Source organism: Aythya marila (genome assembly GCF_965140915.1).
Source record: "Aythya marila genome assembly, chromosome: 1".
NCBI lineage: Eukaryota > Metazoa > Chordata > Aves > Anseriformes > Anatidae > Aythya > Aythya marila.
In genome coordinates, this window is record NC_139042.1 from 126266822 (window position 1) to 126284779 (window position 17958).

General features: G+C 43.3%; 1 protein-coding gene across 3 annotated transcripts in view; it reads left to right on the top strand.

Annotated features, from left to right (window-relative positions):
• The window catches only part of TCAF2 (TRPM8 channel associated factor 2), a 24120-nt gene extending 8226 nt beyond the window's left edge, over nt 1–15894 (top strand). Inside the window, exons 3-10 of one of the 3 annotated variants that reach the window (XM_082763942.1) lie at nt 1438–1653; nt 2275–2908; nt 4609–5579; nt 7486–7580; nt 8604–8817; nt 9606–9845; nt 12728–13065; nt 14667–15894. In XM_082763942.1, the coding sequence (XP_082620068.1) occupies nt 2292–2908; nt 4609–5579; nt 7486–7580; nt 8604–8817; nt 9606–9845; nt 12728–13065; nt 14667–14912 (2721 nt within the window). In that variant the 5' untranslated portion in view covers nt 1438–1653; nt 2275–2291 and the 3' untranslated portion in view covers nt 14913–15894. Of the gene's footprint in view, nt 1–714; nt 1654–2274; nt 2909–4608; nt 5580–7485; nt 7581–8603; nt 8818–9605; nt 9846–12727; nt 13066–14666 lie in introns of those variants that run through there. The other 2 variants (XM_082763943.1, XM_082763941.1) reach the window with 2 other exon arrangements.
• Nucleotides 15895–17958: the final 2064 nt, after the last annotated feature.

The window sequence follows — 17958 nt, forward strand, 5'->3', positions numbered from 1 at the left end:
GGAATCTTAAGTCTGCATTTAATGAACCCACCATACCTTTCTGTGTAATTTTTGTTCCTTTTCCACAGAGAGAAGAAAGCCTAGGACTGGTCATCTGACAGGATTTACAAATGCTCCAATCCCTACTCCTAATAGTCTCAGCTCTATAGGAAAAGGAAACTGCCTGGAAGTGAGAGGTGGAAAGGGGCAGGACTGAGGACAAAGAATTGAGTCTTTAACTCATTCCAGGCATTGCTGTGGAAAATTTGCATTTTCATGTTAACAAGGGAGGCAAATGGTAGTCAAGATCTTCCTCTTCCCTCTGCAGTAGCCAGAGCCAATTTTTATTTCCTCCACATTCACATGTCAGACACACATCTGTTTTCTACAGGTTCCTCTAATTCTTGTTAGACCTCCGTGTTCTCTGTCCCTATTGTACCTTCTACTTGCTCTGTCTAGAAAGAGGGATTTGCCCGTAGTTGTTTGCACTGGGTCTAATGAGTACAATTCGTTCCTCTTTCCACGGTCAACTGGTTAATACAATGTTAAGGGAGAAATCGTAAATACATAGAAATTGGGAATTCTGTTGTGTGGTGGTCATTGTGTCCTGTAAACATAGAGTTTATGTTTGCATAACAAGAAGACAGCCATATCTTTTTCTGGCTAAGTGCCAGGAAGTACCCATCCTTTTGCGGGATCAGAGCCCAGGATTTTGGCTTCCAAATCTTGTGATAAGAGCAAAAGTGGGTGCTAAGAAGTAAGGGCTGTTTTATTACTGAATTTACTTCAAACTGTAATCCTGGAGGGTAGTCCTCAGGTGGAGTACCAGTTACTGAAACTGAGTGACTATTCATCTGATTTTCCTCTCCCTTATGCCGTAGTCAGTGTACCAACATAGCTATATTAGTTTAAAATCCACAGAAGCCATCAGAAAGAGACTATTATTTTCCCAGGCTGTCTTAATGCTTCATTGCATGATTCCTGGCAAACAACCTAAATCACCTAGTATTTGCCTTTAAATGTAGTGTTTATTCAAACCCAGGGAAACAAAGCTGGAATTCAGACTAAGCTAGCAAACAAACACTAAATTTCTGGGCAATGTTAATCAGCAACTTTCACTCAGAAATCATATATAAAACAGCAGTCAAGTCTTAGGAGAGTTTATGTGAAAAACTCAGAGCTTCCAGGCTTGCCCAGAGGGTGGGCAAGGGGAATGCGCTGTCATTCTTGATCCGCTTGCAGTTTTTGAGCACCTCGGGGCTTACGACGAATAAATCTGTGTCAAGGATTCCGCTTCTCCAGAACTTCTCTATTTTCCTGTGTTAGTGTGCCAAGGATTTGGTTTCAGGGTAGCCAAATCTGAAATGTATGTGAAGACCACAGAGACCAATGTTGGCACGGGATGCTGCCTGGGAAAGGGCAAAGTCTGCCCCAGAACAACACCTTCTCTTATCATAGGCGTAGTGCTCGTCAGCCTTGTGAATTCGGAATAACACGAAGTGGGTGGGACTTGGTCAAACTCTCCTCCTCAAAACTCTTCCTGTCTGCACAGTCACAGAAGCCTCAGCTCAGCAGGAGACGATTTTGCTGAAGAGCTAGTCCAAACTTTCGACCTGAGGGAAGCTAAATATAGCACGTGTCACCCAATAGACTTCAAAGGCTTTGGCAACAAAGGTCAGTACCATTCTCCTCACTTCAAAGATGGGAAAAACAAAGCTGCAAAAGAGGGAAATTATTTCCTTGGTATCTTGTGGCAGTTTAGAACAGAATACTAGGGCATGAAAATCCTGTGCCCAGACCTGCTCTGCTAGGTCCCATGTGGCTTAAACTGTCAGTTATGACAGGGAACTGATTGTCTCTATTGTTTCTACCAACCCTCTTCCTCTTCACGTCACCTAATACTTCTTGCTTTTAGTGTCTGAACAGGTAGAAAAAGTGCATCTTTGGAAACTTATGCCACAGTAGGCATGTGTATTTCTATAAATACCCAATTGGGAAGAAAATTGGAAACTGCATGTTTGAATTACGGCATGTATTGTGCTGATCAGGTCTTTTTATTGTCTGTCACCTTCCATGTAAGCCACTTCTACCAGGCAAGTTCCTAGTAGACTTCTTGGAGTTTCTGTCATTCTCCCTCTCCAAACCAATTGTCAATGGGAATGTATTCATCCTTATTTCCTTGTTCTCCTCTTTGATGCACAGCAGAATTTGTTAAAACAGTCACTTCGTTTAGCAGTTTAGCAGTTCTGTGTTGCTGAGCCATGCTGCGAAGAATGTTGCTCTTCTCTCCATCAGATTAGAGTGGCTTGAAGATGAAACCCTCTGCTACCTATGAGCTGTTAGTAGACAGTGTTGGAGAATGGGACTTCACTGGTGGTTTTGTTCCTTGTGAGCTGCTGCTTGTTGGAGAGGATGCCTACCCTGTGCTTCTGAGCGCTGAGAAGCAGGTTCTGATCGCTGTTTCACGGTATGGGAAAGGCAAGATGGTGGTTATTTCCCACGAGGGAATCATGAAGAGCTCCAAGTTTTCCCAGTTCCTCATAAAAGCTGTGGAGTGGCTCAAGCCTTCCCCTGCGGCCCTGGTTGGGTCCCATCACCGGTTGGATTCCCTCTCCCAGCTGCTCCTCGGAGCTGGCATCAAAGTAGAGGCTGGGGTAGCGCTCAGCACCCACCACGGGGTGTACTGTATGGATGCCTATGACAGCATGCAGGCAAAAGACGTGGTTTGCTTTGTAAAGGAAGGTGGAGGCCTGCTCATCGGAGGCCAGGCTTGGTACTGGGGTAGTCTACATGGGAAGGAGAAGGTGCTGTTTGAATTCCCTGGGAACCAGGTGACCAGTGTGGCCGGTGTGTACTTCACAGGAAATCCTGTAGAGAAAGGGATCTTCAAAGTTGCCAAGAAAATTCCAAAGATCCCCTTAACTGTTCCGTGAGTATCTGAATTGTTTTGTCTATTTAAACAAGTTATGCAAATGAGATGTTTACAGAAGATCCTTGAGGTAAGAGATGAAGATGTTTGAATGCTGGTTCTTTAATAGCCAGGGTGGCATGCAGCTGTAGTCTTCAGATGTAAGAGGGAATCTCCTTGCTGTTTGTAATCTGAAAGAATGATGAGTTTGCTTCCAGGGGAGTGGGTTAGGACATTCATTCAGGGTCAAGAAATGAGTGCAGCCACGTTGTAGAGCTGTCTCCCTGACCAGCTGTGCCTGTGAGCACCACACAGCAAGCTGGGGAAAGGAGGTGGAACTCCCCAGCTCCTATCCCATCCTTTCCCCCAGGGTGGAATGTTCAGGCCAACTTTCACACAGTTCAAAACCAGACTGGAGATGGAGCACCTCAGCAGCACTCTGGGCTGGGCTCTGCCTGACAGCTGCTAAACCTGCTTAACCTGCAAAAATTTCCTTTTTGCAAGTGAAACCGTTGGACTGATGCTGAGCTGAGGAGGCAGGCCTGGTGCCACCTCCCTTCTCCAGGAGACACAGGCTGTTAGCAGGAACCTGCTGTGCTTCAAGTTAGTTTGGGATTCTAGCTTGGCCTTTTGGTCTCAGAGCCGCAGGTTGCGAAACTCTGAGCTGTTGTGTCTTGTATCACAGAGCAGACAGCAGTGCCGTGGACTTTGCCCGTCTGTCTTCCTCCACCTCCCTTTGCCATTGAGCATACCGGACTGTGCCTAGCACCACTTTCTGCTCAGTTAGGGAAAGTGCCATGGGATCTCAGTGGAGCAGGAGCGGTGCTATGCTTCCTGTGTGTGGCAGTTTCACCTCACTGCAGTGGAAGTTGCAATGACAGAAATAAAAATCCCAGAAAGTCTTTCATTTACTTCACAGTGTCAGTAAAGTAAGAATCAGAAGAGAGGTGCAGTTTCCTGTCCTATGGGTGTGCACAAGGGCAGCATGTTTTGTTGTAACTGAGCTAGCTGCAATGGCCATGTAACAACAGATTCTTTTCAGGTGTCAAAGAAAAATTGTGCTTGCCCAAATGGAGAAAATTACATAATTGCAACCGATTGAACATATCTTTCTCCACAGTGTCATATAGCCGCTATAAGGAAATAGCAAAAATACAAGAGCCTTACATGGTAAAAGCTCCACAAAGATACTGTGGAGGATAACTGGTAGGAATTTTGGGGTCTCTCTTTTGGGGTCTATCTATCCTTTCTTCACTTCTCAACAGAACACACAGAGAAATCTTTTGGGCTTGTCCAGTTTATGATACTTAGGGTGGAGTAATTCGAGGAAGTTTTTGCTACAGGAGATATGCTGATTTCCCCATCATTTGCAGGTTAAATTTGCAAAAGACTTGCTTAAAAAATACGAAAGCTCCTTTGACTTTTGAGATCCCGCATTTGGATTTTCAAGCTGCTCTTCAAAGTAACAGGCCTGGAAACTTTTCTTTCTCTTCATTTGTAAATGAGTGCTGAGATTCTTACAGATTTGGTTGACTGCAAAAACTGAAACTTTAAAAGAAAAAAAAAAAAGATTGATGGATTTATTTTATTTTTAAAATGAAAGAAGTGGCAACATGATGTACTAGGGTGAGAGAGGAAGAAGAGGCAGGGACAGACATGGCAGCTGTTTAAGCAGAGGATTCTGGAATGGGGGCTAACTTGAACCTCTCTTGGTTTTGCAGACACCAGGCCAATCTTGGCCTTGATTCTGCTTTTCTCCTGCATGGTGTGTCAGAGCTGGATATGGTGACAGGGGGCACACCCTCCATCTTGCTGGTGCATGGTGTACTCTCCTTCCCGCTCTGCCTGGACAGCTCGCACCGCTGCCTCTTAGCTGCAGCACGCTATGGCCGAGGCCGTGTTGTGGTGGCAACCCATGAGAGTCAGCTCTTCTCCCCAAAGATGGCCAAATTCCTGCTCAATGCTGTCCGCTGGCTAGATGCTGGGAGAAAGGGGCTGGTGGGTGTGGATGCCAGCCTGAAGAAACTGTGTGGCCTCTTCAGTGAGGAAGAGGTGAAGTCACAGGTATCAGAGCTGACAGGCAACATGAGCGTATACTGCTGTCCTTCTTACAGTGACAAACAGGTGGAGACGATTCATGCTTTTGTGGCAGAAGGGGGTGGCCTACTGATTGGAGGCCAAGCCTGGTATTGGGCTTCCCAGAACCGCAGCAAAGCTGCAGTGGCAGAATATCCTGGCAACAAAATCCTCAACCGCTTTGGGCTGAGCATCCTGGGGCAGAGTGTCCAGGCAGCAAAGCTCCCAGCCACAGCATTTGGGGAGCACTACCACTTTCGCAAGGCACTCTCTCTTTTCAAGAGCCATGTAGACAAGGCTGAGGATCTCAAAGCTCCCCTGAAAGACTGGCTGCCAAGGCTGGCACAAGACTGTGCTGCCTTTCTGCGCATCCCTGCCCAGGACTGCCCCGCATATGCCTCGCTGCACCGCATGCTGGCCAAAGTACTTCGCCAAAGTGGGATCCCGCACGTCAGCAGGCACAAGCCTGTCAAGAGCAAGTCCAAAGAGGCAGCCCTGCTCTGCATGGCAACTGAGCTGTCATACACCATGACAGACTGTGCAGCCCTAGTGCAGAAATCTGACACTGGGGTCTGTGCCCTTCCTGTTACCGTGGAAATCGATGGCACTAATCCAGGTGAGTACCATATCTCCCTTCCTCTTGAGGCATGCTGGCGCTGGGATCAGCAAGGCACTTGCCCTCTGTGTGTATGTCTGAACATGAGGACAGATGTCCAGTTTCACTGTGGGCTTGTGGGGATGCTGGCCTCTGTGTAGTGGCAGGCAGGCTCCTTTTATGGCTGGCACTGATTTTAGCACTCTGAAACATGCCATGGAAGTCTTGCATCCTCATAATTGGTACACAGGCACTTGGAGAAGAGCCAACTAAAGAAGCTCCTGAGGGTACTTGCACAGTGCAACGGCTTCCTCAAGAAAGCTTTAAGTTCCTCAGGAACTCCAGGCTCTGCTCTACCATTTGTTGTCCCACTAGTGTTCTGACAGAGCCGTCTTTGAGACCATCCTGTGAAAAGGTAGGAGTTAGGAACAAAAGTTTTATTTTTTTATCTAGGTAATTTCAGTCTGAGTAGTAGCGGTCTCACAACTTCTTGTATCAGCAGAGCTGATGGAGTGAAGTTGTGGTTTTGGGGTGAAAACAAGAGACTGTGAGCAGGAACTTCATGGGCTGACACCATCACTGAAGCTGTGGTATTTGGTAATTACGTCCTGAATCATTTGTCTAATGTTAGGCTTTGTAGCTATATAATTTTGAGATTCCTGGCACTGATATATTTAGACTTTAAGTAATTTCACTAGTAAGGTATTTTTCCCTGGACAGATAAATCTTGAATTTTTGAATTTGAATATGATTGAGAGTTGTTGTTTGCAAACTATTCTAATGAGATAAAGAGGACAGTTCTGGAGTGGCAATGTCTTGAGTACAGAGGAAGTTTAGAGACAAGAGTTGTGGAATAATTGCTCACTGGTTGTAACACTAATGAGTCAGGGCAAAAGGGGAAAATTGTTAGGGTTGGTTGGATTGAAAGCATTGAATTGAATAGTGGGACTGTTCAGAATTTGTGTAATTCCACATAAAAAAAGAAAAGTGCTGGCAACCCATGATTTGAGATTAAACAATCTTAAAAATGCCATTGGTGTACGTTCAGCAAAATTGAGATGAATTGGTGAAAAGTTATGATATTATGTCTATTTTACATTTTTCCGTGGATTAGGTTTTGCCTGACAAAATTTCTTGGAGGACAGGGAAGGTTGTAAATGAGGAGCCTTAGGATGGTCCAGCTCTTCTGAGGATTTTTGCTGTTTGTGCTGAAATATGCTTGAGTAAACTTTGTCAGAACCAATGAGTGGATTTTGCCTGATCAGTACAGTAGAGATGGATCAGTTTTGCAGTGTGTATCAGAAGTGTCTACTGAAATCTCCTAGGCAGAGGAGGCTTTAATTTCCATGGGAAGGCTGTCTAGAGGCTTGCTGAATTTTAGTGGTGTGGTAGGGTACCCATCTTATGCCTTGGCTAGGACAGTCCTCTAGGCTTTCTCATAACTTCCGTCAGCTTAGAAATGGGAATTCATGTGGGCCCCAGCTTGTGCTGACTAGTCAGTTGGGAAAAATATGATGTCACTGTCAGTCTGTTATTTAGGAGATGTTTGATGACCTTCAACTATGTCTAATACCACCACAGCATGCACCTCTGAGAGTAAGAGGATCTGAGTGGAGGAGGAGTTGTTTCTTTTTTAATTATTATTTTTTGTTTATTTTTTTTTACAAGTATTAATAAGTACATTCGTCATTCTTGGAATTTTAAGTTTGGGTGGGCTTGCTTGCTAATTGTATGATGATCTTGTTCATGCCAATACCCTTTCCCTTTAAAGCTGTATTTCCAACAGATTGGATAAAATGTGAGACAATTGTGCATGTGTAGAGACAAGGGCAGAAGATTCTTTTACTGCAGCTTGAAATCTCCAGAATCCATAACATCAGGCTGAAGAGTTTCTGACTGTTCAGATCTGTGTTCTCTCACATTTTAGGTAAGACTGCCTGGAGGAGTACAGGACTCTATCTCCCTGAGGGTCACACAGCCGTTATAACATTGCCTTGTCGGCTGGTCGGTGCTGGTCTGCAGGTGAGCCCTTACTAGTTTGGCTACTGCTTTTACAATGTCAGCTGGGCACTCGAATAGAGGTCTTAGGCCTTGTCAGTCCTTTCCTTCTGCTGCCACCCTGTGGCACTTTCCATGCATTGTCATAATTTTTCACCTTGTTTCCACTCCTTGCATTCCTCGTCTGTGTGCTGGCAGGATAATTGATTGTGGCTGCTGCCTGGAGACTGCTTGCTGTACCTGTTTTGTTGCCGTGCAGAGAGAACTGATCAAGGTGATTCTAGGCCCAAATAAGTACTTGGGTGGGCTCTTCTAATCACGAAACTTAGTTCTGTCTCTTTCCAGAACTCTCCTAATGTACTTCCACAATGCTGCTACTGTTGCTCTCATAGATGTATCCAGATATAAACCAGTTAACTGGAATCCTGTTCTCATCAAAGAACAAAGCAGACAAAAGCTCGCCTGCTTGGGTATGTTTTGCAGTAAGCTTCCTGCAGCTGAAACTCAAGATTAACTCAGGTATTTTCGTATAATCTTGCAGCCACTTTCTGTCTGTTTTACTGTATCAGGGCCGAGGAAGAGGCACAATAAAACAACCCAGGAGTGATCACACCTCTCCACCTCATATGTTATAGGATGTGACTTTGATGCTGGTGCAGGGTGAAGAAAAAATAAATACAAGTAAAGTACAGTGAAAAAAAAATAAATAAAAAAAATTGCAATTCTGTGAACTGCCAATGAAGGATATAGCAGACCCCGGTAAAAATAGGAGCAGAGCTGTGAGACTGTCCGAGATAGAGACAGCACTAAACTTTTTTTTTTTTCTTTTTTTTTTTTTTCTTTTTTCTTTTCCATTTGTTTTGCTGCTTCTGGCCACCACAGGCTGAACACTTGAACAATTCTGGAGTTAGAAAGCTGTTTCTGCACATGTGCCCTGCAGGAACAGCGCTACAGCAGAGGGCTCAGGGTGCTATAGTTGGTTGGCAAAGTTGTACTTGAAGCATTTTACCCAGCTGCTCACAAATCACCTACCCTTCTGTTTGCCAGGTGCAGGTTGGGTGTCATGCGGATGACCTCTCTAATGCTGAAGAGCTGAAACGAGCCCCAGTGGTAATACGCACCTGTGATATTACCTGCCAGAAACAGTCAGTTTCCTGCCTCTGGGGTGGCCTCATTTACATCATAGTACCAGAAAGGAGCGTCCTGGGGAAAGTGCCCATCACTGTAGAAGGGGCAGTCAGAGCTCCTTTCTTCAAGCTTGGTAGGTTTATTTACCTTGGTGCCTTTCTTAGTGCTGCTCATGATGCTATCCCTGTGACTGAAATGAAAGATGCTGCCATACTTAGGAGCACCTGACTGTGTTTAGTAATGTCTAGACTCAGTTTCCTTGGTTTGTCTTGCTCTGGGATTCCAGGTAATTCACATATTCACTCTGTGCCTGCTTTCACATGAGGGAGGTGAGGGAGCTGTCACAAAAAGGGCAGGGTTTGTCTAAACCAACATTTCTTAGTGGTTGAAATTGTCATTTCTGGTGAAAACCACGTGTTGATGGGAGTGTTCTGTCACAACAAAGCTTATCTTGCATTCTGTGTGCTTTAGTGTGGTAAATCTCTGTGGTGAATTTTCCATGTTTTCTGTCAGTTTCTCTTTCCTTGTGGTATGCAACATCTTGTTCCTCTATGAAATTAAACAGAAATCAGTGTTGTTAGACAGAGAAAAAATTCCATTGGAGAAGAGGAAGGAAGATCATCAAGTGAGACTGGAGAAGCCTGCTTCTTATTCTCAGAAGGAAAACAGAGATTTGTTCTTGCCATGCTAACTACTTTGGTATATGCCAGTTTGCTCCCATCTGTCTCCCATCCATAGGAGCCTGAGGCTTCCCAAGTACAGGGTGAGGATTAACTAATTAACAGCCACCTGCAGTCGCACAACTACCATGTACTGTTTTCCAAGAGAATTTCTCAACTGTGATCTGTTTCTCCAGCTTGACTTCTGGGAGTGTGCTCAAAAGTTTGAGCTGTGGTTAACTGATTTTCTGTGTTGATGCAGGGGAGACCTGTGAAAACCAGTGGAAAGCCAGTATCCGGCACTACCCTGCTCCCTGGGCAGAACTGGCAGCTGAGAATCTCATCCTGACGGTACCAGCTGACAGCATCCGCCACTTGGAGAACCCAGAACCACTGCTGACCCTGTGGAATGAGATCATGGTGGCAATAAGCAAATTGGCAGCCATACCAACAAAGTTCCCAAGGCCAGAGAGGATTGTAGCAGATGTCCAGATCTCGTGTGGTAGGTGCACTGACAAACGGCATTTCTCAAGTGGCTACAAGGCAAGTGGCCTCTAGTAGCAAGATCTGTTCCTGCAAAGTCACTTCAGTAAAGCCGGACTGGAAACATATGTAAAGGGTCAAATGATCGTGATCCTTGCATAATTGTGAGCTACTCAAACAGTATGAAAATACAGTAAGACAGTACTTATAAAAATTAAATAGACCCTTTCAGATGCCCCTCTGTCTAAACCAGCATTGTCTCACTCAGCTGTTCAGCTGCCTGGATGTGTTAAGAGGCAGAGCTGGTGACTGCAAGGGCTTTTTTCTCATTCCTGAATATACTGCTGAATCAGTACAGCTGGGAGACAGTGATCTAATTTCTGCTTTTTTTCCTGCCTCAGCTATAGGATTGTTTGCTTACATTCAGTGATAATTGTTATACTCATGTGTACCTACCTGCTGGAGACAGGCTGTGCAAAGGTTATTGTGGGCAAACCTTAGTTGGAAAAGATGTGCCTGATGTGATGGCAGTGGAGAAGGAGAAGCAATACTACCATTAAAGCCCATGAGTTTGTAGTTTTGCAGCTGGTACTCCATGACTGCAGCTTTTCAAGTTGTGTACTGAGTGTATTTGAATGAGTCAAGCTAGATGATAAATTCAGAACCTTGTAATACTATTTTTTCAATTGGTTTTCAAATCACGTTGGTGAAATTCATTATCCCAAAATGAGGCAGGGTCTTGGCACAAACCCTGATGTCCTAATCCTTTGCTAAGGCACATGGGAATAATTTGTTACACATTTTGGAAGTGATAAGTTCAGCTATGCTAAGCAAATGCCAATTAAAAAGACCATTGGCTGCAAACACAAAATTCCCTCCTGTTTTGTGTGGAGTAAATGGTTTCACTCACATTTCTGGACCTGAATTTTTTGCATGCCTATGGCTTTTAATTACACGCATCCTTTTTATTAGAAATTGGGGAGCTCAAGATCTTAAATAGTTTCTGCAGGAAGGGGGTTGTGATTCATGTCCTCTCACTAGAGTACTATACAGGCTTATTGTTCAGTTAAAGCCAGCTGTGTAGGCTCCCTACATGTATGTAGTGAGAATAAGGGCTGTTTATCCACTTCTACGATAGGTGTTTGATTTTGGGGAGATGATTCTTTTATGAAGCTTTGGGAATCTTTAAGAATAAGGACAAGTCAAGGATGAAAACACCAAGGAGACTTGGGAAAAATCCCTTGCAGTACAAAATTCTTGCTTTGCATGACACTGGGAAATTATTTATAGAACAGCTATTCTGTGAGGTTAAGAGCTGACTTCAGCATGACAAGTTTTTCAGCCCTCAGGCATGGCAAACTGTGACATCCATGTATTTTGTCTACACTGCTAACTTCTGGAGTGCAGACATGCAGGATCCACACTCTACACAGGAAAGGTCAAACTCTGCCAGGGTGCTGAATCACGTTATTGCACGTTTGGGTAGGCATCAGCTGTGCTTGGTTTGTAAGCATTCAGGGATATTCTGGGCAAGAGTCAGGAAAGAAAGTCTGCCCCAAACCTGAACCTTTCTTCAACCGAAAATCTCATCCTCAGCCCAACTGTGAGTGTACACTTACATATAAAAAGGGAAAGTAGGTGAAACTGTACTTAACTGATAGTACTGTCTTTATCTCTTCTTTGATACAGTGACGCTTGTAGTATTTCCTTATCTCACGAAAAGGGAAAAAAAGTCACTTATGGTAATCTTAGAATAATAGAATGTTTCGGGTTGGAAGTGACCTCAAAGATTATCTAGTTCCAAGCCCCTGCAATAGGCCGGGACACCACTGCTAGATTAGGTTGCTCAGGACCTCATCTAACCTGGTCTTGAACACCTCCAGGAATGGAGCCTCCACAACCTCTCTGGGCAACCCATTCCAGTGCCTCACCACCCTCTGAGTGAAGAATTTCCTCCTAACCTCTAATCTAAATCTCCTTTCTTTTAGTTTAAAATCATTCCCCCTCATCCTGTCAATATCTGATTGAGCAAAAAGTTGCTCTCCATTTTTCTTTTTAAGTGCCCTTCAAGTACTGAAAGGTTACAATGAGGTAACCTCACTCCGGAGCCTTCTCTTCTCCAGGCAGATCAGCCTCAGCTCTCTCAGCCTTTCTTCACAGGAGAGGTGCTCCAGCCCTCTGATCATCTTTGTGGCCCTCCTCTGGACCCACCCTAACAGATCCACATCCTTCTTGTGCTGGGGGCCCCTCACCTGGATGCAGTACTCCAGGTAGGGCCTCAAAAGGGTAGAGCAGAGGGGGACAATCACCTCCCTTGACCTGCTGGTCACCCCTCTGTTGATGCTGCCCAGGATGCAGTTGGCCTTCTGGGCTGCAAGCACGCACTGACGGTTCACGTTGAGCTTTCCATCCACCAGAACCCCCAAGTCCTTCTCTGCAGGGCTGGTTTCAATGAGTTCTTCTCCCAGTCTGTCCTCATGCCTGGGACTGCCCTGGCGCAGGTGCAGCACCTTGTGCTTGAACTCATTGAACCTCATTAGGTTCACATGATCCCACTTCTCAAGCTTGTCCAGGTCCCTTTGGATGGCATCCCTTCCTTCTGTTGTATCAACCATACCACTCAGCTTGGTGTCTTTTGTGAACTTGCTGAGGGTGGACTCGATCCCACTGTCTATGTCGCTGATAAAGGTATTGAACACTACTGGTCCCAGGACAGACCCCTGAGGTACACCGCTCATCACCAGCCTTCACTTGGACATAGAGCCATTGAATACAGCTTGTAATGTAATTGTAATACAGCATGGTTTGTGAGATGGAGGAAAGGTGCTGGAGAAATGAAAAAGAAATACAGTTACTTATGTTTAAGAGGCACTGGGGTAAGTACTTATGTTTTTCTTGCAGGCTGGATGCATTCTGGCTACCCCATCATGTGCCACATCGATTCAGTGAAGGAGATGATAGATGTGAAGCACATGAAAACTACTGGTCTTTGGGGTCCTGTCCATGAGCTGGGACACAATCAACAGCAGCAAGCATGGGAGTTTCCACCTCATACCACAGAGGCCACCTGCAATCTCTGGTCTGTCTATGTGCATGAGAAGGTGCTGGAGATTCCCAGGCATCAGGCACATGGGGCACTTAGGTCACAGTGCCGGGAGGAAAGGATAAGAGAGTATCTGAAGAAAGGTGCTCAGCTAAAGGACTGGAACGTATGGACTGCTCTGGAGACATACCTGCAGGTAACTGGGAAAAGCGAGTATATTAGTCACTGCACCAAACCTGTCTGCATTTAAGAAGCGATTGGACTGTGCACTTAGCCACATGGTCTAAACTTTTGGATAGACCTGTGCAGTGCCAGGAGTTGGACTTAATGATCCTTATGGGTCCCTTCCAACTCGGGATATTCTATGATTCAGTAATTGGTGAACCCTGTGTCAGAAGGATGTCTTTAGCCTGGTGACTCCAGGTGTCATGCCAGTGTTTGTTTACAATCCGTATTCATCATAAGTCCAGAAAGCACTTAAGAGACGCAGACGTAGATTGTGTAGTGCTAGCATCTCCTGTTACCCTTCCTTTGAAAGACTGGGGCTTAACTGCTCGGTAACAGAACTTAGTACAATATATTAATCTCTATCCCTAGGAGAGAAACAGGAACTGCTTGTTATATATAACTATATATATAACTATATATATATATAGTTATATAATATATGTGTTATATATGTATAATTATATAGCATATATTTATGTTTGATTATATGGTGTGGGAAAAGGATGATCATTGGTCCTTTAATCTGCTGCAAATTTCCTGTGGGACATTGAGTTAGCTGGCAAAAAAAAAAAAGTCCATTATGATGACTTAAGCTACTGACTGTTTTGAGGTGAATGTCCCTCAGCCCCCTTGTCTGGGAGCTCTCACATCTTCTATGAATAACAAAATATTTATTGAAGGAGTAGTGATCCTGATTTTTCCACATTCCAGAGTGGAAAATCAGTGAGCCTAAATCATCAAGCTAAAGATATTGCCTAGTCCATAGCTAGTCTCAGCACCAGGGGGTTCCATGGTAATAGGGGATTATGAGAGGTAGATAACCTGTCTGCCTGTACTTCCTAATGTAGAAATGCTGTCTGCTCCTGCTTAGCTGTTCCAGCATGATGGTGGATTTGTAGAACATGTTTTAGTGTCAAACTATTTAGTATCAGGAAGTGAGATGCAAGTCATGGCTTGGTAAAGAACTAAAGATATTCAGTAGATATTCTGTATCCTGTCATGCTGTTTCAAGTCAGCTCTTCATATTAACCTCATCTTGAGCAACAACATAGGTTTCCTCTCCCTCTTTACTTTAAATTTGTTACTCATACAAGACTATTTTTTTTTTTAATCTGAAACTCCTGTGTTCTTATTCCTAGCCAAAACTCATGCTCAGCTCACAATCTCTCCTTCTTGTTTTCTGATCACGCCTTGTTCTCCTGTCTTCCTTCTGTCCAGGTTATCTGTCAGCATCCTCTTTGATACTCCTTTTGCTGCACAAGAATCTTTCTTCCACACAAATCAACAACTTGTATAGATGATTGCTGACATTTCTAGCTCCTCCCAATGCATCTTTCATCTCTGTTTGTGCTTGCAAGCCAGTGTAATGGGAAGGTGTATTTTTCTGTACTCTAATACTCTAAGTTGTGCTCTGAAGCCTGAAAGCTGGATGCCTTCTTCTAACTTTACATGAAATCCAAAAGACACTAGGGAAACAAGGGGTGGGAGGGTCACTCTACTGTTTGTAACACAGAAATAATGTCAATGAAATGAAAAGTTCATTGTTTTTACACTGTTCTTCTCCCACAGCTGCAGGAAGGGTTTGGCTGGGACCCCTTCACTCACCTCTTCTCTGACTACCAGAAAATGTCTGCTATCCCAAAAGACAACCCTTCTAAGATGAATTTGTGGGTGCAGAAGTTTTCTCAGCAGGTGAATAGGAATCTGGCTCCTTTTTTTACAGCCTGGGGATGGCCTATCAAGAAAGAGCTGTCTGAGGAACTCTCCTCTTTACCCACCTGGGAACAGGACCCAATGAAGTCCTATAGATCATGAAAGAAAAACATCTGAACTTTGATTCTCAGATAAGGTACAGCCTATGTTTTAGGCCTTGTGTACTGCATGATTGCTCATTGGGCACTTGATGTTACATTAAATTCTTTAGCTTGCTAGTTTAGAATGGAGGTTAATCCCCAACAGATGTTCAGCAGAAACTTGTGTGTTACTCAGCACCCATCTAAACCACCTTCTGAAGGCTTGAATAATAAATAAGCTTTGTTCTGGGTTCTTCACCTCTGGAGGAATGTAATTCTGAGTAGATGTAGTTCCTGCAGAACCTTTATCTGATGAAATAGAAGTTCTCAGGATGGAGCAATCGCTGGAGTGGTCTCAAGTACAATACCAATAGAATAAGGGTCTCTAAAGCAAATAGTATCCTCCACAATGATGTATTCTTCAGCTGTAATCTCAGTAACACGAGATGTTCACTATGGACATGATTACCTATAAAATTCTTCATCTTTAATCTCCCTAACTATGCAGAAGGTCCACACCTACTATCATGAAATTGACCTTATAATGCTTCTGTACAGCTTATATAACAGCTGATAGTAAAATGTTGTAATTTCTTCCTGCTTTATATTGTGTAACCCAATGTCCAGCTTTGTGTGAATAAGTCAATGCTGAGTGGTAGCCATCACTCTTACTGTAGTCTGTGAGCAAGATACAAGCCATAAAATATGTCAGCATGGAAACAAAGAAGAGGTGACTTGCTTATAGTTAATAGCGATCCAACTCCTGGACTCATCAGAGATTAAAAACCAGGCTTGACATGACATGACGGCGCAATCAGGAGCACGGCGGCAGCAGCACAGCCAGCATTTTCGGAGGACCAACAGACATTAATGTTTCCCTCACTTCATTCATGATTGCTTGACCAGCACAACACACTGTGCTGACAAGTGTTTTAATGCTTCATCTAGTAGCATACTGGTCTGGATACCCTTCTCGTGTATCAGCAATAAATAAGACAATTCTGGATTTGCAAGCTGTGTGTGGTCCTACTTTCAAGTCTCTATGTCCAGTTAAAAAAAAAAAAAGCCTAATTAGAAGTGATTCAAAAATTTGTTACAGCAGTTTTTCATTTTTGTTTTGTCTCAGATGTAGTTCTGACTTTTCTGTGATTCATTGGCCTAATATTTACTTTGTCTTTCAAACTTTCTTTCTGTTCTTATTCACTATCATTGTAAGTTGTTCTTCCAATAAAGTATATGTAGAGGCTAATGATAGCTTAGACAGTGGTTCAGTACTAGTTTAGTATTGAACTAGAGTAGAGTACTAGAGTGCTTTAGACTAAAAGGAAAGCTTTCATAGTGTAAAGGTTTAGATTTGACCCTATCTACAGAAACAGATTTCACCCCTACTGAGTTCATGAGCAAAAGCTGAGTTCATGTACATTTAAAAAAATGCTGAAAATATTATTGGTTCTGTTACCTGAGTATGGCAGGATTTGTTTTTTGTTTTGTTGTTGTTATTGTTGTTTGTTTTTACATCAAAGACACAACAAAATGGATCTTAAAGTGTTTAAGAGGAAAAAAGGCTAAAGAAAAAGGTGATAGGCTGGATTCTGAGCTAGAATGGACTAGTCCAACCACAGGGATTCCAATGGAAAAGTTACAGTTTACACCAGCTCTAAATGCAGCCTGAAATATTTAGGCATACATGTATGTAGTACACAAACTCAACATTAGACTAACTCAATTTAATGTCACCCTTAGAATGGTATTTCTTCTTCTTTAGTGGAAATAACACCACCACCACCACAAAAAAACAAACACACACACACAAAAACAACAACTACGTGGACAGATCATAGAAATGTTTTGACACATTTATGAACTGATTTCTGCACTTGCTTTTCCACTAGTTATGCTGCATAATTGAGCAGCCTGTCAAAGCAGAAAGGCCAAACTGAGACCACGGCAATAAAAAAAAAGGGGGGAGCACAGAGACAGTCTGCAAAATAACACATGGAACGTTTAATCATTTCTGTAAAAATGTAATTCAAGCAGCAGTCACAGAGAAATTTAGCATGAAGTCTGGGAAAAACCTAGAACACAGCTGAGACTGACCTGAGCGGTAGCTGAAATAGAGAGGAAAAAAATAAAGTAAAATAGATTTGGAGACCGTAAGAGCCTTAGCAAAAAAATAAACCAGGAAACATGCTGTAATCAACTCTGAGAATGAATGGGTTAACTAGTGATGTTTTCATATCACATACAGATTTGCTGGCTTCATGTATAGAGTAAGCTTTCTTTAGCAGAAAGTCACTTGCCATTGCTATACACTGACTTCATCTAGTAGGGAGCAGGAAGCTGAACAAAGATCTGACAAACTTTCCTTTTATTATCAGTACTAGGGTGTAAAAATGTAAAAAAGATGAAAACATGTAATATGAATTTGTTGCTACTATAGCTGAACTGAAGTTTGATCTCCATAGCAGAACAGTGGGGTACTAGGGGTCCAGGAAATTCTTGGAAAATAGGAATGGGATTAAAAAGGAAAAAAAAAAAAAAAAAAAAAAAAAAAAAAAAGCTGATTGATTTAATACTTTGCCAAAGACTACACAAGAAAGAAGAGAAGCCTTTTTTTGGATGGAGAGAGTTTGGACAGTCAGATGGAACTCTGGAGAGTGAAAGCTGTGTGGGTGAACCAAAGTTTGAAAGGGACACAATGTTCCCTAAATAAAACTCTTCTGGGATACAGAAACAGTTCTGTTCTTTGAAGGAATAATGCTCATTTTGCACCCTAAAGCAAATATTTCTGGTTGGTTTAGAATTAGAATAGTTCAGTTGAAAAGTGGTCACTGGTTGCACCAGCGCTAGATATGGCAGGAGAATCACCTCTTTTGACTGTCTTGCTATGCTGTGTTTACTGCACCCCAGGTAGTTTGCCATCTTGGCTGCCAGGGCACACTGCTGATTCATGTTGAGCCTGCTATCAATCGGCACCCCCAGATCCTAGGGCTGCTCCCCAGCCACTAATATCCCTTCTATACCTGTGTCTGATATTACTCTGCTCCAAGTATAGAACCCGACATTTT